Genomic DNA, 25,838 nt, shown 5'->3' on the forward strand with positions numbered 1-25,838 from the left:
CATGTGCAGAGTGCCAATGTCGTCAATTATTCTCTGCCGCCCTGGGGCTCCTACTGGAATGAAGGGCAGGTTATACATCTAATAAATAAATAAATAAATAAATCTGTGCATTAAAGGATGGCGGCAGAGCTTCCCAAGTATGATTTTCAGAAGTTGGCTCCGTACCTCTTACTTAGTAATTAAGCTGTTATCACATAAGTTTTTTAATTCATGTATTATTTATGGTGACCCTATGAATAGGGATTTCATGGTAAGCGGTATTCCGAGGGGTTTCCCATTGCCTCCCTCTAAGGCTAGTCCTCCCCAGTTGGCCAGGGCCTGCTCAGCTTGCCACAGCTGCACAAGCCAGCCCCTTCCTTGTCTGCACATCTATTGCCTAAAAACGAAACAAACACACAAAAGCTTTTAAAATGTGAGAAAAGCTTGCTTCTTGTTGAATGCAGTTCTCCTCCCCAGAAAAAAACACCCAACCTACCTTTTCAGTATTCCAAATGCTTCTGTCTGTCACTTGGGAAAAGGACAAAGTATTCCAGCCAGTGGGCAGAAAAGGATTGCTCTCATTTGAGCCAGGGTACGTCACTGACCTCACGCACACGCTCGGTGGATCTGGACTGTGCAGCTCTCTTGCCTTTCCCTCAAAGAAAGCAGAGCCGGGCTTAATGACCCTTCAATCATCCACCTTTTCTCAGCAGCGTCTGTGGCATCCTTCCTCAACCTGGTGCCATCCAGATGCTTCGGACTACAACTCCCATCAGCCCTTGCCAGCATAGTAGTCAACTGCATCTGGAAGGTACCAGGTTGGTCTGTCGGAACCACCAGGTTTCTTTCATACACGAGAGTTTTTCCAGCACCCGTGAATTAGGGGATGGCAGGAAGTATCTCTTGACACATGTGCAATTGATTTCAGAATTTCACTGCCAGTCGGCTGCTAAAATTATTCAGTAAAAATAATTCATGGAGGAGAACTTTAATCACTAGGATGTTCAGTGTATTACTTACATAGCATCTCAGCAATCCTTACAACAATCCTGCATGGTGGGTCTGAATTTCTGTCCCTTATGTTGCAGATTGGGAGGTTTCGGGCTGAGAGTCTGCTACGTTCATGGCAGAGGCCAGGATTTGAACAGTGGTCTTTCTGGTTCACAGCTCAGTCCCTAGCTCAGGGGTAGCCAAGATGGCACCCTCCAGTTCGGGAGGCACCACATCAAATACCCCATGTCTAGCCACTCTTGTCTCCGCACTCACCCTTAGCAGCTATGGGCCATGGCACAAATCTAAATGGAACTTCCATGTACAGAGGCAGTATGCTGCTAAGCATCCAGCAAAGGTGTTACTGAGGAGCTCTGCCTCACTGTCATCCTGACCATGAGAATTGTGTGTTATGTGTGACACAGGGAGCATGTATGTAACAAGAGAACAATAAGGGCCTGTCTGTAGGCTTTCTAGAGCACCTGGCTGGATACTGGCCCAGAAAGCCTTGGCTCTGATCCAGAGGGACTCTTTTTGTTTTTCCACCCGGAAAGTCCCGGGTTCAGTCTCTAGAATTGCCATTTAGACAGGTCAGGTAACAGATGGTGAGCGAGGCCTCTCTCCCTCCCTGAGATCCTAGAGAACCACTAGCAGAGAAAGACACTACAGCCGGTGGTGGCTTATGGTTCCATGTCAGCGGGGCAATGGAATCCGCTCTGGTTTTTAGTCTGAGCTTTCAAGGAGCTGTCCACGGTTGTCACAGTTCCTCGAAAGTTCAGAATAAAACCCGGAGCGGATTCCACTGAAATGGAGCCACCGGCTGCAGGGCTGGATGGACAAATGATCCAACCTGGTCTAAAGCAGTTTCTGATTAGCAGAGAGAACGGAGAAGGCGCATTTCCCATTTGTGTACACCGGAGGCCAGCACTCAGCTGCATGCAGAAGCCGTTGCCATGTCAACACAGTCCTTTGGAGTCAACATTCCCCAAACATAGAAGGTTTCTTCTTCCGCAGTGAATCAGAGGCAGAGAGGAGGGAGACTCTGATGGGTCTGTTCACAGCTGCAGCCACCTGGCAAAAGAGATTTCAGAATAAACTAACGAGCTTCCGAAACTCATTAGCAGGATGAAGCGCAGCCCCCAAAGTCAAGCAGAATCTTAAGGGCAACTCAAAAGAAGCAGAATGCTGCTGGCCTGCCCTTCCCTAAATCTGGGGCTGCCCCCCCCCCCGGTGTGTTCTGTTTATGAAGAAAGACCTCTTTTGTAGGGGTAGAAGTATGGAGGAGGAATAGCCAATGTGGTGCCCTCCAAATGTTGCCAGGGTAGAACTGCCATAGCCCCAGCCAGCATGGTCAAAGGTCAGGGATGATAAGAGTTGTAGTCCAACAACATCTGAAGGGCACCACCTTGGCTAACCCTGATTTGGAGAGTCACACTTGCCCTTCATCTCAGCCCCATCCCCAGACCTCCTAAGTGGAATCTAGAGAAGGGGCAGATGCCACATCATCCAGAACTAGCTTGACTACAGGGGTTTACAGCAGATTTTTGTGGGGCCACTGATGGCAACAGACCATTAATGGTCTATCCTTACCATATATTCATTCATTTTCGGGGGGGGTAGGTAGCCTTTTAGGGCAGTGTCCTCCAGCAACCTGGTGCTGTCCAGATTCTCTGTGTGTGTGTGTGGGGGGGATACAACTCCCATCAGTTCCAATAACATACAGCTGTGCTGCCTGGGACTGATGGGAGTTGTAATCCAAAACATCTGGAGCGCACCACATTGAGCAAGGCTATTTTAGAGTGTAGTCCTTTTTTATTTTTTGTAAAACGCTGTGATTTTTAAAAAATCATATAGAATAGTAGAGTTGGAAGAGGTCTATAAGGCCATCAAGTCCAACCCCCTGCTCAATGCAGGAATCCAAATCAAAGCATTCCCAACAGATGACTGTCCAACTGCCTCTTGAATGCCTCCAGTGTCGGAGAGCCCACTACCTCTCTAGGTCATTGGTTCCATTGTTGTATGGCTCTAACAGTTAGGAAGTTTTTCCAGATGTCCAGTCGAAATCTGACTTCCTGCAACTTGAGCCCATTATTCCGTGTCCTGCACTCTGGGACGATCGAGAAGAGATCCCGGCCCTCCTCTATGTGGGAACCTTTTATGTACTTGAAATAGGGGTATGCAAATATATTTATAAAAATAAATAAATAATATGCTGATGGCGTCTGACCTGTCAGTGACTGTCCCAGGAATGAGACCTTGAGGTCGTAGTGGATAGCCCGATGAAGATGTCAACCCCAGCATGTGGCAGCTGTGAAAAAGGCAAATTCCATGCCAGGGATCATTAGGGAAGGAATTGAAAATAAAACTGCCGATATTATAATGTTGTTATACAAATCTGTGGTGCAACTGCATTTGGAATACTGTGTGTACAGTTCTGGTTGCCTCAAAAAGGATGTTGTGGAGCTGGAAAAGGGTCAGAAAAGGGCAACCAAAATGATCAAGGAGGTGGAGCGACTCCCCTACAAGGAAAAGTTGCAGCATTTGGGGCTTTTTAGTTTAGAGTAAAGGTTAGTAAGAGGTGACATGACAGAAGTGTGTAAAATTATGCATGACATGGAGAAAGTGGATAGAGAAAGGTTTTTCTCATAACACTGGAACTTGTGGACATCCAACGAAGCTGAATGTTGGGAGTGTCAGGATTGACAAAAGAAAATACTTCTTCACAAAGTGCAAAACTATGGAATTCGCTCCCACAAGAGGCAGGGATGGCCAGCAACTTGAATGGCTTTAAAAGAAGATTATAGGCAAATGCATGGAGGATAAGTCTATCGGTGGCTACTAGCCATGATGGCTGTGCTCTACCACCATAGTCAGATGCAGGATGCTTCCGAATGCCGGTTGCTGGAAGCCGCAGGAGGGGAGACTGCTCTTGCACTCAGGTCCTGCTTGCGGGCTTCCCATGGGCATCTGGTTGGCCACTGTGAGAACAGGATGCTGGACTAGATGGTCCATTGGCCTGATCCAGCTACAGGAGTTTTCTGATGTTCTTAAATAAACAAAGGTGGCATGCCTACACAAAAATATAACAAAAGAAAATTTAAAACCAGTTCCAACACTGTAGAAAACAATTTAAAACATCAGCTTGAAGCCAATAATATATAGGCCAGATGAGATTGCATCATCCCAAAAGTCATAAATCAATATCAAAACTGCAGCATCAAATTTTCCCATTTCTTCCCCTTGGAGTGTGTATTTCTCTGAGAAGATGAGGTTTTCCTTGAAAGACAGAGAGGGATGGGTGATGGCAATTATGAGGTGAGAAGAAGATTGCATCATTTGGGGCTTTATGGTTTTTAAAAAATGGTAACTGGTAGATAAGGGGGAACATGATAGGAGGTGGAGAAAGCAGACAGAGAAGATGTTCCTCTCCCTTGTACTCCTGTGTGCCAAGTTCTCTCTCTCTCTCTCTCTCTCTCTCTGTGTGTGTGTGTGTGTGTGTGAGTGTGTGTGTGTGTGAGAGAGAGAACAATAATTGTAGTGCCCAAATTATGACTCCTGATGGTTTAACAATAAAAAGTGTTCCCCCCCCCAAAAAAAATTATGCTGCTGCAATCCCTGATGACTAGTAAGGAAGATTTTGAGTTGTATTTGTAAGTGCAGGTCCTCTGTCATAGCCCTGCTCTGGGCCAAAACGGGTCAGCTGAAAGCAAAGGGGCACCAAGTTGCGAAGGTGGGGAAAATGTGGAAAAAATTAGGGGGGAGCAGAACACTTACCTTGCCTGTTTTTGAGTAATGCAGTCCATCCCCCAAGCATTCTCTCTCTCTCAGTCACTTTCTCTCTGAACAAGGGAGGTTTGTACTGGTTGTTTGCAGCCAGCTGCACCTGCCATTAGTAACCCCACCAGGAAGGCAACAGCAATGCAACTCTCTCAGAGACAGAGAGAGAATACTTGAGGGATGGGCTACACTGCTTTTCAAAAAAGGCAGGGTAAGTGTCTGCACTCTCCATAGCATTTTACCTGTAACCCTCATCTCTCTCCCCGCTCCCCAAAATAGCCCCTCCTGGTGGGCAATGAGATAGCGAGAGCCATTTTGGCCCATCCCTCCACCTGTCTTAAGGGTTTGGTGACACCTTGGAAGGGAAGCGTTCCTGACACCAAGCCGAGTTCCCCAGCCAAGGCAGAGGCAGCTGATCACACTCCTCTCTCTCAGTGGCGTCACTAGGGTTGGTGTCACCCAGTGTGGTAACTCCTTGGGGAGCCCCCAAATCTCCTGCTGAGCGCACGCAAGGCCAGCCAGCCATGCCCCTGGGAGGGTGCGTGCTGGAGGGGCACCCAGCCGGAGAAGCAGGCCTGGGAACGCCGGTGCGCCTCCGTTGCCCTGCCGACGCTGCTCCCGGTCTCGCCTGCCCACCTGCCTGCCTCTGAGGAGAACGCCAACCCGGAGCGCTTCTCGGCTCCTTTGCTGGGCAACAGCGCGGGCACCCTGCCCCATGACGGGGCGGCTCTGGGTCTCACCCCCCTCATGGTGTCACCCAGGTGCAGTCCGCACCCCCCACACCCTGCTAGTGATGCCGTTGCTCTCTCTCTCTCTCTTGCCAGGGATGCTACCTCTTAGCTGCTACGTACAACAATGCAGCTCAGTTGTGGAAGATTGGAGATGGCCAATTCAAGGTGAGTTTGTCTGAATTTGGTTTTTGGGGGGTGCAGGGAGGGTACGGTTGAAAGTGGCAGGTGGGAAGAGAACCTGTGTGCATTGAATGCTTGCTTGCAAGAGCCTGTTGCAATATTACAGATGATGCCAGATGTAAGGCTGGGGGAGGCATTTGATTCCGGTCGTGTTTAAAGGCAAACCGTCCTGATGAGGACTTTCTGAAACAATGCAAATTCCGAAATGCAGCCATCCTTCGAAATTCACACTTCTCCAGATTTTGCAGTATAGTTCTCCAGCCAAATTATGTGCATATACAAAAATGCGTATACTAGTATAAAGTGTGCATAAAAATGCATATATTAGTAAAAATAATACATAAAATGCCTTACATTAGGGAAAAACGCTTTGCAGAAATGTGTGTGTGGCAAGAAATTTGCGCTAAAATGCTGGTGAATTTTCACGAGGGCTTTTTTAAAAAACAAAATCACAAACTGGTGTGGAAATTTGGAGCACTGAACTTAAGGACAGGGGTGTGTGGTTTGGGCAAAATGGCCATTCTCAAGCCATTTTTGGCTGGGCCTAATTAGACCTACAGACGAGGGGTTCCCCACAGCAGCAGTAAGGCATGTCAACTAGGGAGTTAAAGGCTTCAAAGGAAAGGTGGGCTTTGAGGATTGCAACAATAATTAAACAATGTTACACCAAAAAATAATTTTAACCACTAATCCATGTCATTAATCCAATCCAAAACAATGGAAAGCCAATTGAATTTCAGTTTTGTTATGCCCAGAAAAAAGGGGGTGTTTTGTTTTCTGTCCTATTCTTTTATGTGATTCAGCAGAGCTGAACAGTCATCCTGAATGGGCGGTAGCCTCGCCGTTCAAGTCGCTGCTCTGCTGTGGTCATTCCTCAGTGACCTTGGGGGCACTTGGCATCTCTGAGGCCCGTCCTGAAGATAAATTAAATAAGAAATGTAAAGTGCTGTAGTAAGCCAGAAACTGCTGCCAAAGACCGTGGGTGTTGAGAATAACAAAAGAGGACACGCTTGAAGGCTGAAGCTAGAGAGCACGGTCACATTTGACTTCAAAAGAGGAAACTTCACAAAAATGAGGGGATTGGTAAAAAGAAAGCTGAAAAACAAAGTCCAGAGGGTCACATCACTCAAAAATGCTTGGAAGTTCTTTAAAAACACTATATTAGAAGCTCAACTGGAGTGCATACCGCAGATCAGAAAAGGTACCGCCAGGGCCAAGAAGATGCCAGCATGGTTAACGAGCAAAGTCAAGGAAGCTCTTAGAGGCAAAAAGTCTTCCTTCAGAAAATGGAAGTCTTGTCCAAATGAAGAAAATAAAAAAGAACACAAACTCTGGCAAAAGAAATGCAAGAAGACAATAAGGGATGCTAAAAAAGAATTTGAGGAGCACATTGCTAAGAACATAAAAACCAACAACAAAAAATTCTATAAATACATTCAAAGCAGGAGACCATCTAGGGAGGCGATTGGACCCTTGGATGATAAGGGAGTCAAAGGCGTACTAAAGAACGATAAGGAGATTGCAGAGAAGCTAAATGAATTCTTTGCATCTGTCTTCACAGTGGAAGATATAGGGCAGATCCCTGAACCTGAACTAACATTTGCAGGAAGGGATTCTGAGGAACTGAGACAAATAGTGGTAACGAGAGAGGAAGTTCTAGGCTTAATGGACAATATAAAAACTGACAAATCACCGGGCCCGGATGGCATCCACCCGAGAGTTCTCAAAGAACTCAAATGTGAAATTGCTGATCTGCTAACTAAAATATGTAACTTGTCCTTCGGGTCCTCCTCCGTGCCTGAGGACTGGAAAGTGGCAAATGTAACGCCAATCTTCAAAAAGGGATCCAGAGGGGATCCCGGAAATTACAGGCCAGTTAGCTTAACTTCTGTCCCTGGAAAACTGGTAGAAAGTATTATTAAAGCTAGATTAACTAAGCACATCGAAGAACAAGCCTTGCTGAAGCAGAGCCAGCATGGCTTCTGCAAGGGAAAGTCCTGTCTCAGTTACCTACTAGAATTCTTTGAGAGTGTCAACAAGCATATAGATAGAGGTGATCCAGTGGACATAGTGTACTTAGACTTTCAAAAAGCGTTTGACTAGGTACCTCACCAAAGACTTCTGAGGAAGCTTAGCAGTCATGGAATAAGAGGAGAGGTCCTCTTGTGGATAAGGAATTGGTTAAGAAGCAGAAAGCAGAGAGTAGGAATCAACGGACAGTTCTCCCAATGGAGGGCTGTAGAAAGTGGAGTCCCTCAAGGATCGGTATTGGGACCTGTACTTTTCAACTTGTTCATTAATGACCTAGAATTAGGAGTGAGCAGTGAAGTGGCCAAGTTTGCTGATGACACTAAATTGTTCAGGGTTGTTAAAACAAAAAGGGATTGCGAAGAGCTCCAAAAAGTCCTCTCCAAACTGAGTGAATGGGCGGAAAAATGGCAAATGCAATTCAATATAAACAAGTGTAGAATTATGCATATTGGAGCAAAAAATCTGAATTTCACATATACGCTCATGGGGTCTGAACTGGCGGTGACCGAACAGGAGAGAGACCTCGGGGTTGTAGTGGACAGCACGATGAAAATGTCGACCCAGTGTGCGGCAGCTGTGAAAAAGGCAAATTCCATGCTAGCGATAATTAGGAAAGGTATTGAAAATAAAACAGCCGATATCATAATGCCGTTGTATAAATCTATGGTGCGGCCGCATTTGAAATACTGTGTACAGTTCTGGTCACCTCATCTCAAAAAGGATATTATAGAGTTGGAAAAGGTTCAGAAGAGGGCCACCAGAATGATCAAGGGGATGGAGCGACTCCCTTATGAGGAAAGGTTGCAGCATTTGGGGCTTTTTAGTTTAGAGAAAAGGCAGGTCAGAGGAGACATGATAGAAGTGTATAAAATTATGCATGGCATTGAGAAAGTGGATAGAGAAAAGTTCTTCTCCCTCTCTCATAATACTAGAACTCGTGGACATTCAAAGAAGCTGAATGTTGGAAGATTCAGGACAGACAAAAGGAAGTACTTCTTTACTCAGCGCATAGTTAAACTATGGAATTTGCTCCCACAAGATGCAGTAATGGCCACCAGCTTGGATGGCTTTAAAAGAAGATTAGACAAATTCATGGAGGACAGGGCTATCAATGGCTACTAGCCATGATGGCTGTGCTCTGCCACCCTAGTCAGAGGCAGCATGCTTCTGAAAACCAGTTGCCGGAACCCTCAGGAGGGGGGAGAGTGTTCTTGCACTCGGGTCCTGCTTGCGGGCTTCGCCCAGGCACCTGGTTGGCCACTGTGAGAACAGGATGCTGATGGGCCACTGGCCTGATCCAGCAGGCTCTTCTTATGTTCTTATGTTCTTAAGGTTGGCTTTGGGCATCTCTGTGAGCCCTCGTGGTACTCAAAGTCTGACGCAGTGCTGCAGTTTGCCCTTGGGCGAGGACCAGAGTCAGGCATTCCCTTCCCCTTGCCTTCTTCCTTCTTAATTGGGACTCTGGCGCTTCAGTCCACCCTTCCTCCACTTGAGTTCCCCCATGAAATGGTTTACGTTCCTGTTGGTGGAATTCTTCCCTTCCAGCTTCAAGCCTGTCTAAGCTTTCCAACTCTGGGCACTCGCTCGCTCTCTGCCTCCTGTGCCCCCCAAGTACTGCCTGCTTATGGCAGAGAAGTTGCCATTTAACTGACACCCAAAGCTGACATCCTTTTGCAACTGCAGAGCCCTCCCTTTAGATGCTTACAAAATGGTGTGGGTGTTGATGCCAGGGGTGTTTTTCCATATTTTTTAAATCACATTTATATCCCACCTTTCCCCCAAGAAGCTCAAGGCATGTGTTTTTAAATTGTTTTAAATTTTTAAATTGTGTTTTAAATTGTTTTTAAAAGATGTGTTTTACATTTGTATATTTGTTTCAATGTTTTTAGTTACTGTAAACCACCCAGAGAGCTTCGGCTATGGGGCGGTGTATAAATACAATAAATAAATAAATAAGAGCGCATTCATGGTTCTCCCCATTCCCACCCCTCATTTTATGCACACTGCAACCCTGTGAAGCTTCATGACCAAAGGGGAAGGATTTGAACTTGGATCCTTCGAAGTCCGAGTCCGATACTCTGACCGTCATGCCACACCCGCTCTGTTTTGGCTCAGCATCAGAACCGCCGCAGCAAGTATAATCTGCACAATGCGCAGAGCACCAGTGGGAGCTTCTCCGTGACTGTGAATACCATGCACAGCCTGCCTAGCTCCAACCCACCCATGTCTATCAGGATCGCAGCAGTGCAAAGGGTTAAAGCCCCCTCTTCCCATGCCACAGTCACAAACCAGCTCAGTGGGTGGGGCTCTGCACTGCCTGCTGAACGCTTTAAAAACCAAATACTCAACACCTAACTAAGTGACAAATGTCGTATCTAGTTTGCCCAGAAGTCTCCCGTTGTGAAATATCCCCTTTTTTCCTTTTTCTCTTTAAAGACAAGGGGAGTGAGTCCAGGACGACTGAAATGTCTTCTCTCTGTTTCCATTTCCCCCCCCCCCCATGTCCAGTAAAGGACAACACTGGTTGCTTTTAATTCTCCTCCCAATTTCCTAACACCTCCAACTCTCCTCTTGCGTAGGAGATTCTCACTGGACACACTGACAAAGTGACGGCTGCCAGGTACCGGTCCACCCGGTACCAAGCTGTGACGGGTAGCCGGGACAGGACAGTGAAGGAATGGGACTTGAGCAAAGGGGCATGTAAGTGATGGTGACTCTTTCAGTGGGGAAGAAGGGCTCCGGCCCTGCAAGCTAGCCACACATTGTGCTGAGCTCTTACGGGTTGCCCACCTTTTCCTATGGACCCATCTCCGGTTCTTAACTCTTACATCTCTGGCTTTTCTGGCAGGTTACAGAACAATCAATGTCTTCTCCTATTGCAACGACATTGTGTGTTGCGACACCTTCATTGTCAGTGGACACCATGACAAGACAATCCGTTTCTGGGATAGCAGGTGAGCCCACAGCCCACAAGCAACCAGCTGGGAAAACATTAGCATTGGTGTTGTTGTTTGGGAGGTGAGTACAAAGGACATGGCCTTTTCAGTTGTGGCACCAATATTGTCCAGCGTTTTCCCAAGAAAAGCCCACCTGGCAGTATCTTCATGTTCTTTCTACCACCTCGTCAAAATGAAGGTTGCTGGGCTTCCCCCCCCCCCCCGTCTGCTCAGAATGGAGTTGAGTTCCTCCTTTTTTCTGTATTTCTGTTTTATTAGGGGATGGATGAATTGGTCTGTTTTGATCTGTATCACCTCTGGATGTGTTCACCCATCAATCTGTTCCATCCCATTTCTGTATTAATATGCTACTATTTCTTAATCTGCTCAAATTTTTGCTTTTAGGTATGTATTTAAGTACAAACCTTCGAATGTATTTTCTCTCAAAATATGCATTCTTTTAAAAGTATTTTGATACATTTTTGGAGCTGCAAACTACTTTGGAATATTCAGGTGATGTAAAAGGCACGAGGGAAGCTAAGTTCTGATCCGTTAATCCATGAGGTGCAGATTAGATCACTTCATATCAGAATTCACAAGACTATTGTATTCAGGTCCACCTTGTGGGCTTCCCAGAAAGGCACCTAGTCAAGCTTTGTAAGACCTGGATGGTCGGTTGGATGGGTCTTTGGCCTGGTCCATCAGCCAGGCTCTGCGTAGGTTCTCAAGAGAGATGAAAGGAATGCCTGTGTACACAGGAGCTTCTTCAGAAGCCGGCAGAATGCCAATATGGATGCGCCTCTTGTATTTCAGCAGGAAGTGCATGTCATAATTGTATATATTATGAAACGGACTCCAGTCCACGAAAGCTTGTGCCTTGGTTAGTGTTTAAGGTGCTTCAAGACCCCCCACCCTCCTTTATTATTGCTGCTGTTTGTTTTCTGCTCGGTTAGTGGGCCCTTTGGTGCCGTCTTTGTCTTTGTTTTTGCACTATGTATTACAAATTTCACATTTTATTGCTGTTATTATTTGAGTTTTTATTAAAGAAACATATATATATTTAAAATTGGGTACTCTAGCTCAGGGGCGGGGAGCCTTTGGCCCTCCAGATGTTGCTGAACTACAATTCCCATCCACTCCAGCAAGCGTGGCCAATGACCTGGGATGATGAGAGTTGCAGTTCAGCAGCATCGGGAGGGCTCACCCTTCCCTACGCCTGCCAGTATTGAGGCCACCTGAGATCTCAGCTGGCCATAAGCATTTATATTGCGCTGTCCTGTTCTTCTCCACCACTCAGAGCAGCACCAGCCCTGCTCTGTGTCTCCGCAGTGCAAAGAGCCGTGGGCTGCAGATTCTCTGCCCTTCCCCACCCACCAGCCTCCAAAGAGGCAAGCAATAGATTGCTGCTGCTGTTATTTCCATTCCTCTCCTGGTCTATTTATAGCCGCTGTACTTTGCCAGTGACACAACAGGCTTGTACTGAGTGTGACCCCCACCCTGCCTCTCCTTTGTACGGAGTTCTTGTTCCATGTGTTAGGAAGGTCAGAATGTCAATGGATGCCATACTGTTGCCTGTGTCCGGATGCGCTCAGGGTGTCTCGCTCACCAATGAGAGAGGGCTTTAGCTCCAAACAAGGTCTCTGTGGTGCTGGAGGAGAGCTTTGCAGATACCACGGACTGCAAAAAAGACAAATAATTGGGTGTTGTTGTTATGTGCCTTGAAGTCAATCTCGACTTATGGCGACCCTATGAATCAGCGACCTCCAAGAGCATCTGTCATGAACCACCCTGCTCAGATCTTGTAAGTTCTGTGGCTTCCTTTATGGAATTATTCCATTTCTTGTTTGGTCTTCCTCTTTTTCTATTCCCTTCTGTTTTTCCCAGCATTATTATATTTTCTCATGAATCATGTCTTCTCATGATGTGTCCAAAGTAGGATAACCTTAGTTTCAGAATTTTAGCTTCTAGTGACAGTTTTGGTTTAATTTGTTCTAACACCCAATTATTTGTCTTTTTCACAGTCCATGGTATCCGCAATGCTCTCCTCCAGCACCACATTTCAAATGAATTTATTTTTCTCTTATCCACTTTTTTCACTGTCCAACTTTCACATCCATACCTAGAGATCGGGAATACTATGGTCTGAATGACTGACTTTAGTGTTCAGTGATACATCTTTGCATTTGAGGACCTAACCCTAACCCTTAAATATTAGACAGGCACCATCTCTTAAATATTAGACAGGCGCCATCTCTGTTATCTTTTCAGCTCCTACTGAAGACCTTCCTCTTTCAACAAGCCTTTTAAGTGGAGACTTTATCCCAGTCTGCATCTAACATAAGAACATAAGAAGAGCCTGCTGGATCAGGCCAGTGGCCCATCTAGTCCAGCATCCTGTTCTCACAGTGGCCAACCAGGTGCCTGGGGGAAGCCCGCAAGCAGGACCCGGGTGCAAGAACACTCTCCCCTCCTGAGGCTTCCGGCAACTGGTTTTCAGAAGCATGCTGCCTCTGACTAGGGTGGCACAGCACAGCCATCATGGCTAGTAGCCATTGATAGCCCTGTCCTCCATGAATTTGTCTAATCTTATTTTAAAGCCATCCAAGCTGGTGGCCATTACTGCATCTTGTGGGAGCAAATTCCATAGTTTAACTATGCGCTGAGTAAAGAAGTACTTCCTTTTGTCTGTCCTGAATCTTCCAACATTCAGCTTCTTTGAATGTCCCCGAGTTCTAGTATTATGAGAGAGGGAGAAGAACTTTTCTCTATCCACTTTCTCAATGCCATGCATAATTTTATACACTTCTATCATGTCTCCTCTGACCCGCCTTTTCTCTAAACTAAAAAGCCCCAAATGCTGCAACCTTTCCTCGTAAGGGAGTCGCTCCATCCCCTTGATCATTCTGGTTGCCCTCTTCTGAACCTTTTCCAACTCTATAATATCCTTTTTGAGATGAGGCGACCAGAACTGTACACAGTATTCCAAATGCAGCCGCACCATAGATTTATACAACGGCATTATGATATCGGCTGTTTTATTTTCAATACCTTTCCTAATTATCGCTAGCATGGAATTTGCCTTTTTCACAGCTGCCGCACACTGGGTCGACATTTTCATCGTGCTGTCCACTACAACCCCGAGGTCTCTCTCCTGGTCGGTCACCGCCAGTTCAGACCCCATGAGCGTATATGTGAAATTCAGATTTTTTGCTCCAATATGCATACTTTTACACTTGTTTATATTGAATTACATTTGCCATTTTTCTGCCCAGTCACTCAGTTTGGAGAGGTCTTTTTGGAGCTCTTCGCAATCCCTTTTTGTTTTAACAACCCTGAACAATTTAGTGTCGTCAGCAAACTTGGCCACTTCACTGCTCACTCCTAATTCTAGGTCATTAATGAACAAGTTGAAAAGTACAGGTCCCAATACCGATCCTTGAGGGACTCCACTTTCTACAGCCCTCCATTGGGAGAACTGTCCGTTTATTCCTACTCTCTGCTTTCTGCTTTTTAACCAATTCCTTATCCACAAGAGGACCTCTCCTCTTATTCCATGGCTGCTAAGCTTCCTCAGAAGCCTTTGGTGAGGTACCTTGTCAAACGCTTTTTGAAAGTCTAAGTACACTATGTCCACTGGATCACCTCTATCTATATGCTTGTTGACACTCTCAAAGAATTCTAATAGGTTACTGAGACAGGACTTTCCCTTGCAGAAGCCATGCTGGCTCTGCTTCAGCAAGGCTTGTTCTTCTATGTGCTTAGTTAATCTAGCTTTAATCATACTTTCTACCAGTTTTCCAGGGACAGAAGTTAAGCTAACTGGCCTGTAATTTCCAGGATCCCCTCTGGATCCCTTTTTGAAGATTGGCATTACATTTGCCACTTTCCAGTCCTCAGGCACGGAGGAGGACCCGAAGGACAAGTTACATATTTTAGTTAGCAGATCAGCAATTTCACCTTTGAGTTCTTTGAGAACTCTCGGGTGGATGCCATCCGGGCCCGGTGATTTGTCAGTTTTTATATTATCCATTAAGCTTAGAACTTCCTCTCTCGTTACCACTATTTGTCTTAGTTCCTCAGAATCCCTTCCTGCAAATGTTAGTTCAGGTTCAGGGATCTGCCCTATATCTTCCACTGTGAAGACAGATGCAAATAATTCATTTAGCTTCTCTGCAATCTCCTTATCGTTCTTTAGGACACCTTTGACTCCCTTATCATCCAAGGGTCCAATTGTCTCCCTAGATGGTCTCTTGCTTTGAATGTATTTATAGAATTTTTTGTTGTTGGTTTTTATGTTCTTAGCAATGTGCTCCTCAAATTCTGTTTTAGCATCCCTTATTGTCTTCTTGCATTTCTTTTGCCAGAGTTTGTGTTCTTTTTTATTTTCTTCATTCGGACAAGACTTCCATTTTCTGAAGGAAGACTTTTTGCCTCTAAGAGCTTCCTTGACTTTGCTCGTTAACCATGCTGGCATCTTCTTGGCCCTGGCGGTACCTTTTCTGATCGGTATGCACTCCAGTTGCGCTTCTAATATAGTGTTTTTAAACAACTTCCAAGCATTTTCGAGTGATGTGACCCTCTGGACTTTGTTTTTCAGCTTTCTTTTTACCAATCCCCTCATTTTTGTGAAGTTTCCTCTTTTGAAGTCAAATGTGACCGTGTTGGATTTTCTTGGCAATTGGCCAGTTACATGTATGTTTAATTTAATAGCACTGTGGTCACTGCTCCCAATCGGTTCAACAACACTTACATCTCGCACCAGGTCCCGGTCCCCACTGAGGATTAAGTCCAGGGTTGCCGTCCCTCTGGTCGGTTCCATGACCAACTGGTCTAGGGAATAGTCATTTAGAATATCTAGAAACTTTGCTTCTTTGTGATGACTGGAACACATATGCAGCCAGTCTATGTCCGGGTAGTTGAAGTCACCCATTACTACCACATTTCCTAGTTTGGATGCTTCCTCAATTTCATATCTCATCTCAAGGTCTCCCTGAGCATTTTGATCAGGGGGACGATAGATCGTTCCCAGTATTAAGTCCCTCCTGGGGCATGGTATCACCACCCACAACGATTCTGTGGAGGAGTCTGCCTCTTTTGGGGTTTCGAGCTTGCTGGATTCAATGCCTTCTTTCATGTATAGAGCGACTCCGCCACCAATACGTCCTTCCCTGTCCTTCCGATATAGTTTATATCCAGGGATAACCGTATCCCACTGGTTTTCTCCATTCCACCAGGTCTCCGTTATGCTCACTATATCAATGCTCTCCTCTAAGACCAAGCACTCCAGTTCTCCCATCTTGGTTTGGAGGCTCCTAGCATTACCGTACAGGCACTTGTAAGCAGTGTCTCTCTTCAAGTGTCTTTGGCACTTGTGGTTAGGCCTGTGGTAATTTTGCTCTTCTGAATTTATATCCTGTGCCCCTGCTCTCACAATGCCTACTTCTAGGCCTACCCCTTTTAAAATTTCATCATTTCTTTGGTTTTTATCCCAGGGGTGAGGTTTATTCCGAACCGGACCTTTCTCAGCTCCTGTCGGGTTTCCCCCCTCAGTCAGTTTAAAAGCTGCTCTGCTACCTTTTTAATTTTAAGTGCCAGCAGTCTGGTTCCATTCTGGTTCAAGTGGAGCCCGTCCCTTTTGTACAGGCCCGGCTTGTCCCAAAATGTTCCCCAGTGCCTAACAAATCCGAACCCTTCCACCCGACACCATCGTCTCATCCACGCATTGAGACTGCGAAGCTGGGCCTGTCTGGCTGGTCCTGCGCGTGGAACTGGTAGCATTTCAGAGAAAGCCACCTTGGAGGTCCTGGCTTTCAGCATCCTACCTAGCAACCTAAATTTTGCTTCCAGGACCTCACGGCTGCATTTCCCCATGTCGTTGGTGCCAACGTGCAACACGACCACTGACTCCTTCCCAGCACTGTCTACCAAACTATCTAAACAATCTGTGTTGGAATTGCTTTTTAAGACATTTTTAAATCTTTTTTAAAAAAGAAATTTTTATAGCTTTTAAAAAGTTTTTAAAAATGTTTGTTTTAATATGGTTTTAAGGATGTTTTTGTTTTAAAGTCTTTAAAGTCTTTTTTATGATGGTTTAAAGTGTTTTTAGTTCTTTTGTTTGCCGCCCTGGGCTCCTGCTGGGAGGAAGGGCGGGATATAAATTAAATAAATAAATAATCGTGTACACAGAGGTATACTGCCTCTTTCCATGGAAGTTTTATTTAGCCATCATGGAGAATCACTGTTGGCAGACCTTCTTCCAATAATTTGCTACATACTCTTATTAAAGCTCTTTGAGGCTCGTGCCCCACACATGCCTCAGAATTGAGTGGTAACGCTTTGTCCTGGACTATCCCACTTAGCGGAATGTAGACAGAGTGTTCAGGATTAGGGAGGGAATGTGCATATAAGCCAAAACTGCATTCAAAAATGTGTTTGTTAGAAGAAATTAGCATTACAATGCTGATGAATTTTCATGATAATTTTTTTTAGGTTTTTTTTAAAAAAGCTTTGAATTAAAGACTGGAAAAATGGGAATATTTAAGAGAACAAAAATTGAAAGGTTTGTCCATCCCTCCTGCTACTCACCAATTTCATTGCACTTGGCAATGACAAACTAGAAGTGCCTCCGTTGCTGACCTCCAGAATGTGAAGGTTAATCTGGGCAAAGGTGGCCCCTAAAATAGGTGGCTTTAAACTGGGCTCAGAAACATATCAGTCACCAGTGCCGTAATGGTGTCACATGATCCAACCATCTGGCTCCCACAGAATGCAGACAGCCTCATTCTTGACCAACGGTCCGAACTGAGTCCAACCCAAGCGCCATTATCACATTCTGGGGCAGTGAACTGTGTTTGTCCATACGCCCTACTGCAGCCTTCTCCAACTTAGAGCCCTCCAGACGTTTCGGACTACCAACTGCTGTCAGCTCCAGCCAGCATGGCTGTGTCTTTATTGACCCTGGCATCATATGGCTGTGCTGCCAGCGACTAATGTGAACTGTAGTCCAGGGGGCACCAGGGCTAAGGTTGGGAAAGCTGCCCTAGTGTAACTAAGCCTAAAACATTTCACTGAAATAATTGCATATCCTTCCTCCATATCCTCTCCCCTTCCTATGTGGCACACCTTGTGTTATTTCTAGATTGTCAGTTGTTTGAGGCAAGGACCTGCCCTCTCTTTACTTATAGAGCGCCATGCATACTGATGGCATCGTAAAAACAAGAATAAATGTTTGCATGTCACATTGGCACCCTGTTTTTAGCCCATCTGTTTGCAGCACTGGCTGTGAAAATGTGATGCCCAGAAAGATTCAGAACTAAATTCCACAGGACATCACATCTGGGCCCTTCAATTTCCCTACCACAGCAAAAATATTTTATTTATTTATTTATTAAATTTATATCCCGCCCTTCCTCCCAGCAGGAGCCCAGGGTGGCAAACAAAAACACTAAAAACACTCTAAAACATAAAAACAGACTTTAAAATATATTAAAACAAAACATATTTTAATAAAACCTTAAAACAAAACATCTAACAGATTAAAAAGCAGTTCCAACACAGACACAGACATTTATTTATTACATTTATACCCCACCTTTCTTTCCATGAAAGCCAAGGCAGCTTACATATGGTTCCCAGGTGGTCTCCCATCCAGGCACTGACCAGACCTGACCCTGCTTAGCTTCAGCAAGGAGCTGGCCTTATGTGCCTTCAGAACATAGCCTGGGACTATGGGGTAAGACTTGGGGTAAGGTCTCTACTTAAAAGGCTTGTTGAAAGAGGAAGGTCTTCAGTAGACGCTGAGTAGACGCTGAAAAGATAACAGAGATGGCGCCTCTCTAATATTAAAATACCAGGAAGGCTACTTTGCAGTTGGAGTTAACCATTCAGGAATATCGTTGAGAGAGGAAGGAAGGGAAGTATATAACTCATGTCCACCAGTTTTGGCTTGGAATGCTCGGAAATGCTATGCAAATTACATTAACAGCATGCAACCAAAATTCACTAATTAGGTGCAGTTGTCTGGCTAATAAATGTGTGTACAATATAATCCTCAGTGTTAAATAAACTACCTGGTTTTTTTAATTAATTAATTACATTGGAGACGACAATACCAAAATAGGTTTGTAAGTTGTTTACAAAATATAAAATCAGTTCGACAAACATTACAGTTAATATTATTAATATACACAAATAATACTATTAAAGCATTAATATAGAAACATCCGTAATTTAAAATGTGCAATGAAACAACATAGCAATTAAAACAGGAGGCTCTGGTTGAGAAATCGAGGAATATTTGTGTAAACAGGTGCGTCTTCCAAAGCTGACGGAATGCCAATACAGGTAGGCCTTTTGTATTTCAGCAGGGAGTGCACTCCACAACACTGGTGCCACAAGTGAAAAAGTTCACCTCCGTGGAGATGGTGGATTTGTTGAAAGACGTAACAATAGCTTCACAATGCAACCTGTCATTCTCCCACAGGGAGCCCCGTTGCATACAGGTGATCCCCGTGGAAGGCAAGGTGACCTCCCTGAGCATCAGTCCAGATCAGATGCACCTCCTGAGCTGTTCCCGGGACAACGCCCTCAAGGTCATTGACCTTCGAATGAACAACATCCGTCAGGTCTTCAGGTGAGGAGCCAGGCACTGACGGGCACCTGGACCACTGAGCCAAACCAACAGGTGGTCAGGCTTGGTCTTTAGAGGACTGAGTACTCAGTGTCGTCAGATGCCTGTCACCTATATTCCAGCCTCAGTTCCTATCTGTAAAGTGAGAATGTTGATGACCACCTTCACAGAGCTGTTCAATTTGAATTGGAAAAGGGCTGTTCTAGGATGCATCCATAATTTCCTACGGCCATACTACTCTGAACACGCCCAATCTCGTCTGATCTTGGAAGCTAAGCAGGGTCAGGCCTGGTTAGTCCTTGGATGGGAGACCGCCTGGGACTACCGGGTGCTGTAGGCTTAGAGGAAGGCAATGGGAAACCACCTCTGAATGCCTCTTACCATGAAAACCTGATGGATGGATGCATGGATGGATATTCATAGGGTTGCCATACGTCGTAATCGACTTGAAGGCATATAACAACAACAAGGATGCATCCGTAGGTTTACTGGTGTTGGGATGCTGGAGCAGAATCCTTGCAGGATCGGGCCTTCCACCAGACATCCAGAGTCATTCTGGCTTCAGATGGGACAAATCGAGCTCAGCCAGCCTGATGCACAATCATATTCACAAGAAGCCACATTGCTTGCTTCCCTCGTGCGAGATAGAGCCTTGTGGCCAGATAAGTGGTACAGGTGAACTCCCTTTCGTGTCCTCCTTTAGTCCCGGTTCCTGGGCAAGATGTGAAACTCAGATGTCATCACCAGATTTGAGTATTGCCGCATAACTGGCTCTGAAAGAAAGTCTCCCCCAAAACCTGAAATTTAAAGGCAGAAGTACACAATGCGAGGTCCTGCAGCCCTGCATCATCCTCTTAAAACTCAGGAGAGAAGAGAGAGGCATTTGCAGGGAGCCAGCAACCACGAAGTGAACGCCCCCTCCCACCCAACCACTGATTCTCCCTTGCAAAATCCCCAATTGCCACATTTGAGTTGCCTCTGCAAATGTGAGTTTGGCATGCTCATTTGCCAAGACAAAGCGTAGTTTGTTCCATCCCAACTCAGGATCTGAATATTCAAATACCAGATTCAAAATGAGAATTCCTGGTGTAATTTGTTCATCAGAGACTCAGATATGAATGTCAAGGTCTTGCAGTGCTTTCTTCAAAGGAGAGATGAGTATTAGGAGATTTATTCCCCAGCTTGGATTTCAGCTGAAGCCAGAAAAGATTTCCTGGCTTAACCTCAGTTTGGGGAATTAACAGCTTATTTCTGATCCAAGCCACAAGGGGCTTTCCCATCTATATTAGCAAAGGGATGGATTTTCAAGACCCTTTGGTTATAGGGTATAGATGTTTTATAGGTGTTTTTAATGTTTTATGGCCTCTTTGCCACCCTGGGCTCCCTTTGGTAGGAAGGGTGGGATATAAATTTAATAAATAAATCTGGACTACGACCCGGGAGACCAAGGTTCGAATCCCCACACAGCTATGAAGCTCACTGGGTGACCTTGGGCCAGTCTCAGCCTCAGAGGGAGGCAATGGTAAACCCCCTCTGAATACCGCTTACCATGAACACCCTCTTCATAAAAATGGAAATGGACTGCCTTCAAGTCGATCCCGACTTATGGTGACCCTATGAATAGGGTTTCCATGGTAAGCGGTATTGAGAGGGGGTTTACCATTGCCCCCCTCTGAGGCTGAGAGGTAGTGACTGGCCCAAGGTCACCCAGGGAGCTTCATGGCTGTGTGGGGATTCGAACCCTGGTCTCCCAGGTCATAGTCCAACACCTTAACCACTACACCACACTGGCTCGGCAGCCCATTTCATTTTCCTTAATATAGGGGTATCAACATTTGATATTGGTATGCAAGTGACTGAAACGTACCAACCTGAATGAGATTTCTCCCATTACAATTGCATGGAGTTAGTAAGGATGCTTTCATGGTCCATTGGAAGGGGCCGTGGCTCAGTGGCTGAGCATCTGCTTTGCGTGCAGAAGGTCCCAGGTTCAATCCCAGACATCTCCAGATAGAGCTGGGAGAGAACCCTGCCTAATACCCTGGAAAGCTGCTGCCGGTCAGTGTAGACAAGACTGAGCTAGTGGGACCAATGGTCTGACTCATAACTTCGTATTTCCATAGGGCTGAAGGATTCAAGTGCGGTTCTGATGGGACCAAGGCAGTATTCAGGTGAGTCTCTGGCGCTTCGGATTGAAAATCCAGTTTTCCCCAACAAACCTGGCATTCTTCAGCAGTTTTGGACTACAGCTCCCATCAGCCCAAGCATCATACAACTGTACTAGTTGAGACTGATGGTAGTCCAAAGCATCTGGAGGGCACCACGTTAGAGAAGGTTACTATAATCTAGTTTCTGACCTGTTTTTGTGTCCTGAGGGGGAATATGCAGACTGCTGAGCTATGGGGGTAGAGTTTTGCCCCCTTCCTTGCCCCCAGGAGCTGCAAGTCGGCTCTCTTGATGTACTGTGATACCCGACAGGATGCCTACCTGGACCTTGCAATCGATAATCAGAGGCCCCTTCTTTGGGTGCCCCCTCCAAGGGAGATCCGGAAGGTGATGACAAGGGAGAGGGCCTTTTGGGTTGTGGCCCTTCCGTTATGGAATGCTCTCACCAGTGAAGTTAAGACCTCCAGGTTAAGACTTTCCTCGACTCCCAGGCATTTTGATGGTGTGTGACAGGATGATGATATGTTACTTTTCGGCTGGTAATAGCAAATCGGTTTTATGTGAGTGATGCCTTTTAGGTATTTAATGATGCTGTGTATTTTTTTATTTGTTTAAATTGTTGTCCTGCTTGTGTGTTAAATAAATTTTGTAAGTCGCCTGGAGATTATTTTTGTGTAAGGTGTCTGCTAAACAGTAATAAATTCATTAACAGGCAAAAAAACTTGTGGTTTAAGAACATACCTATAGCCAACATATATTTCTATCAAACTTTAAAAAGCAGGGAAATTGGTGAGCACATGGTGAGTGGTGGCAACACCTGCAATCAGCCAAAACAACAGAAACAAGACTGTGCTGATCTTGTTTTAGTAGGGAGGAAGAGACAATATTAAAACAGTTGATATTGTTCAGATAGTCACTTTAAATATGTTTGATTTACTTTGCAATTTTAGTTTCCTATAGTAAATCATGTTCTTTTGCTGCTGTTTCTGTGAATATGTGAAGTACAGCAACACTGTGCAACACTAAAAGAAAGCTCCATAAACAATTGTGGAATAATGGCACTGACTGTTCTGCAGAATAGTTTCCAATGGACATGAGGAGTGTCTCAGTTTGCACAAGATAAAACAGTGGGAAGTGAAGTATATTCCAGCAAAATTCTAGGTGTGCTTTATGTTTTTAATTGACCATGCCCACCTTTCCTTAAGTGGAGTAGTTTAAGCATAGCATGATGGCCAAGAAGAGGTGGTAGACAAGGCCTTTCTCAAACAAATCTCTGAAATCTCAAGGAGGCAAGAAGTAGTAGTGATGGGGGACTTCAACTACCCGGATATCTGCTGGGAGACAAACTCTGTGAAGCACAAAGCCTCCAACAAATTCCTGATGCGCCTTGCTGATAATTTCTTCTTTCAAAAAGTAGAAGAAGGAACAAGGGGATCGGCAATCCTGGACCTGATCTTAACTAACAGGGACGAATTGGTCACGGGAATTAAAGCGGTCGGTACCTTGGGGGAAAGCGACCACGTAATGCTGGAATTCGTGATTCTGGGGAAAGCCAAAGAAGAATATAGTCAAATATGGACCTTGGATTTCAGGAAAGCCGATTTTAGCAAGCTCAGGGAAATGATGGGTAGGATCCCGTGGCTAGATAGACTAAAGAAAAAAGGAGCCCAAGAAGCGTGGGAGTTCATGAAGAACATATTACAAAAAGCGCAATCGCAAACAATTCCAAAGAGGAAGAAAAACAGAAGACATAAGAAAAAGCCAATGTGGCTACACGGAAGACTGGTGGAGGAGGTAAAAGTAAAAAAGAGCATGTATAAAGAATGGAAGGAAGGACGCATCACCAAGGAAGAGTACCGACGAACAGCTCGGGCTTGCAGGAATAGCGTAAGGAAAGCTAAAACCCAGAATGAGCTGAGGCTGGCGAGGGAAGCGAGGAACAACAAAAAGGGGTTTTTCAGATATGTTCGAAGCAAGAGAAAGACCAAGGAAACGGTGGGACTGCTGCTCAATGAGGATGGCAAAATGTTGACAGATAACAACGAAAAGGCAGAACTGCTCAACGCCTGTTTTGCCTCCGTTTTCTCCCAAAAAGGGAACAGTGTGCAACCTTGCATCGGTAGCAATCTCAGTAAGGGGTCGGGATTGCAGTTCAACATTGATAAGGAGATAGTCAGGAAATACCTAGTTAACCTAAATGAGTTCAAATCTCCAGGGACTGATGAACTGCATCCCAGAGTATTGAAGGAACTTGCGGATGTACTCTCGGAACCTCTTGCCATTATCTTTGAGAAATCCTGGGGAACAGGAGAGGTGCCGGAGGATTGGAGACGGGCAAACGTCGTCCCTCTCTTTAAAAAGGGTAAAAAAGAAGATCCAGGAAATTACAGGCCGGTCATTCTGACTTCAGTACCGGGAAAGATATTAGAACGGATAATAAAAGAGTCCATTGGCAACTATCTAGATGACAATGCTGTGATTAGTAGGAGCCAGCATGGGTTTGTCAAGAAAAAATCCTGTCAAACTAATCTCATCTCTTTTTTTGATCGGGTCACTAGCTTAGTAGATGGTGGAAATGCTGTAGATGTCATCTATCTAGATTTCAGCAAAGCGTTTGACAAAGTCCCCCACGACCTTTTGATTAGCAAACTCGTCAAATGCGGACTAGATGGAAATACTGTCAGATGGATTCACAACTGGTTGGAAAACCGTACTCAAAGAGTGGTCATCGGTGGCTCTGCTTCGGACTGGAAGGAGGTCTCGAGTGGAGTGCCACAGGGTTCTGTCCTGGGGCCGATACTCTTCAACATTTTTATCAATGACTTAGATGATGGGGTGAAGGGAAGCCTTATGAAGTTTGCAGATGATACGAAACTGGGAGGGATAGCTAACACAACGGAAGACAGGAATAAAATCCAAGGGACCTGGATAGACTAGAAAATTGGGCTGAAATTAATAAAATGACATTCAATAAAGACAAATGCAGGATTCTGCATTTAGGCCACAAAAACAAAATGCATGGGTACAGGATGGGAAATACCCGGCTTAGCAGTAGTGCGTGTGAGAAGGACCTTGGAGTTGTAGTGGATCGCAAGTTGAACATGACCCAGCAGTGTGATGCTGCGGCAAAAAAGGCAAACGCGGTTTTGGGCTGCATAAACAGAGCTATAGTTTCCAGGTCGAGGGAAGTAATAGTCCCACTATATTCTACATTAGTCAGGCCTCATCTGGAATACTGTGTTCAGTTCTGGGCGCCTCATTTTAAGAAAGATATAGACAAGTTAGAGTGGGTTCAGAAGAGGGCGATGAGGATGATAGCCGGTATGGAGAACAAGTCTTTAGAGGAAAGGTTGAAGGAACTTGGCATGTTCAGTCTGGTGAAGAGAAGGCTGAGGGGTGACATGATTGCACTCTTTAAGTACCTGAAGGGCTGTCACATAGAGGAGGGTACAGATTTGTTCTCTGCTGCCCCAGAGGGTAGGACTAGGTCTAATGGTTTTAAGTTGCAGGAGCGTAGATTCAGATTGGACATTAGAAGGAACTTCTTGACAGTAAGGGCAGTTCGGCAATGGAACCGACTGCCTCAGGAGGTGGTGGGATCCCCTTCGCTGGATGTCTTCAAGCAGAGGCTGGACAGCTATCTGTGGGAGATACTCTAGCTGTGGATTTCCTGCTGTGAGCAGGCGGTTGGACTCGATGGCCTACAAGGCCCCTTCCAACTCTATGATTCTGTGATTCTATTCTATGCATTCTGGGCAGGCCACGTTTGTTTCTTCCAACAGCTAGAGTCATTGCATGAGAGTAAATCCCACTGAACTCAATAAACATGCAAAAGAGAAGTGATGGGAGGGAGGAGGAGGGGAGGGGAGGTTTGATCATTTGCATGTTTATTGAGTTCAGTGGGATTTACTCTTGTGCAATCATGCTTAGGATAGGTAAAACTGACCATGGGGGAGGAGGAGGGGGAGGGCAGAGGGAGGAGGGGATTGGAAGGGGATGGGAGATGGGGAGGGAGGGGCAAAGGAAAGGGGAGGGAAGGGGTAGGAGGAGGGGAGGGCAGGTTTGATCATTTGCCTGCTTCTTGAGATCAATGCAATTTACTCCTGTGCAACCATGCTTAGGATATGTGAAACTGACCTGGGGGAGCAGGGAGAGGGGAAGAGGGAGGGAGGGAGGGAGGGGAGGGGGAGAAGGGGGAGGGGAAGAGACTGGGTGGGGGCGCACTGGGCAGAGTGGAAGCCCCTTTCCAAAGGGAAAACACTGTGAACAGAATCATTTTTCAGCATTTCCCCCACCTTTTTATTCTACAGCAGGCACATGTAGCCTCCCACCCAAATTTAAACCAAAGCTGTCCCTGGCCACATCCACACCAGGCCTTTATTTCACTTTGGACAATCATGGCTTCCCCCAAAGAAACCT

General features: G+C 45.5%; 1 protein-coding gene and 1 non-coding gene across 5 annotated transcripts in view; both read left to right on the forward strand.

Moving 5' to 3' along the window:
- Positions 1-25,838, forward strand: part of ATG16L2 (autophagy related 16 like 2) — an 86,170-nt gene that overhangs the window by 55,029 nt on the left and 5,303 nt on the right. For all 4 annotated transcript variants that reach the window (XM_061629133.1, XM_061629132.1, XM_061629134.1 and 1 more), the window contains 5 exons: positions 5,571-5,642; positions 10,268-10,388; positions 10,537-10,642; positions 19,107-19,256; positions 21,377-21,424. In XM_061629133.1, coding sequence (XP_061485117.1) covers positions 5,571-5,642; positions 10,268-10,388; positions 10,537-10,642; positions 19,107-19,256; positions 21,377-21,424 — 497 coding nt within the window. The remainder of the gene's footprint in view (positions 1-5,570; positions 5,643-10,267; positions 10,389-10,536; positions 10,643-19,106; positions 19,257-21,376; positions 21,425-25,838) is intronic.
- On the forward strand, positions 19,475-19,593 carry LOC133386416 (5S ribosomal RNA). The gene has a single exon (XR_009763162.1). It is a non-coding gene; the product is annotated as a 5S ribosomal RNA (ribosomal RNA).

The sequence above is a fragment of the Rhineura floridana genome, chromosome 5 (assembly GCF_030035675.1).
Source record: "Rhineura floridana isolate rRhiFlo1 chromosome 5, rRhiFlo1.hap2, whole genome shotgun sequence".
Classification (NCBI taxonomy): domain Eukaryota; kingdom Metazoa; phylum Chordata; class Lepidosauria; order Squamata; family Rhineuridae; genus Rhineura; species Rhineura floridana.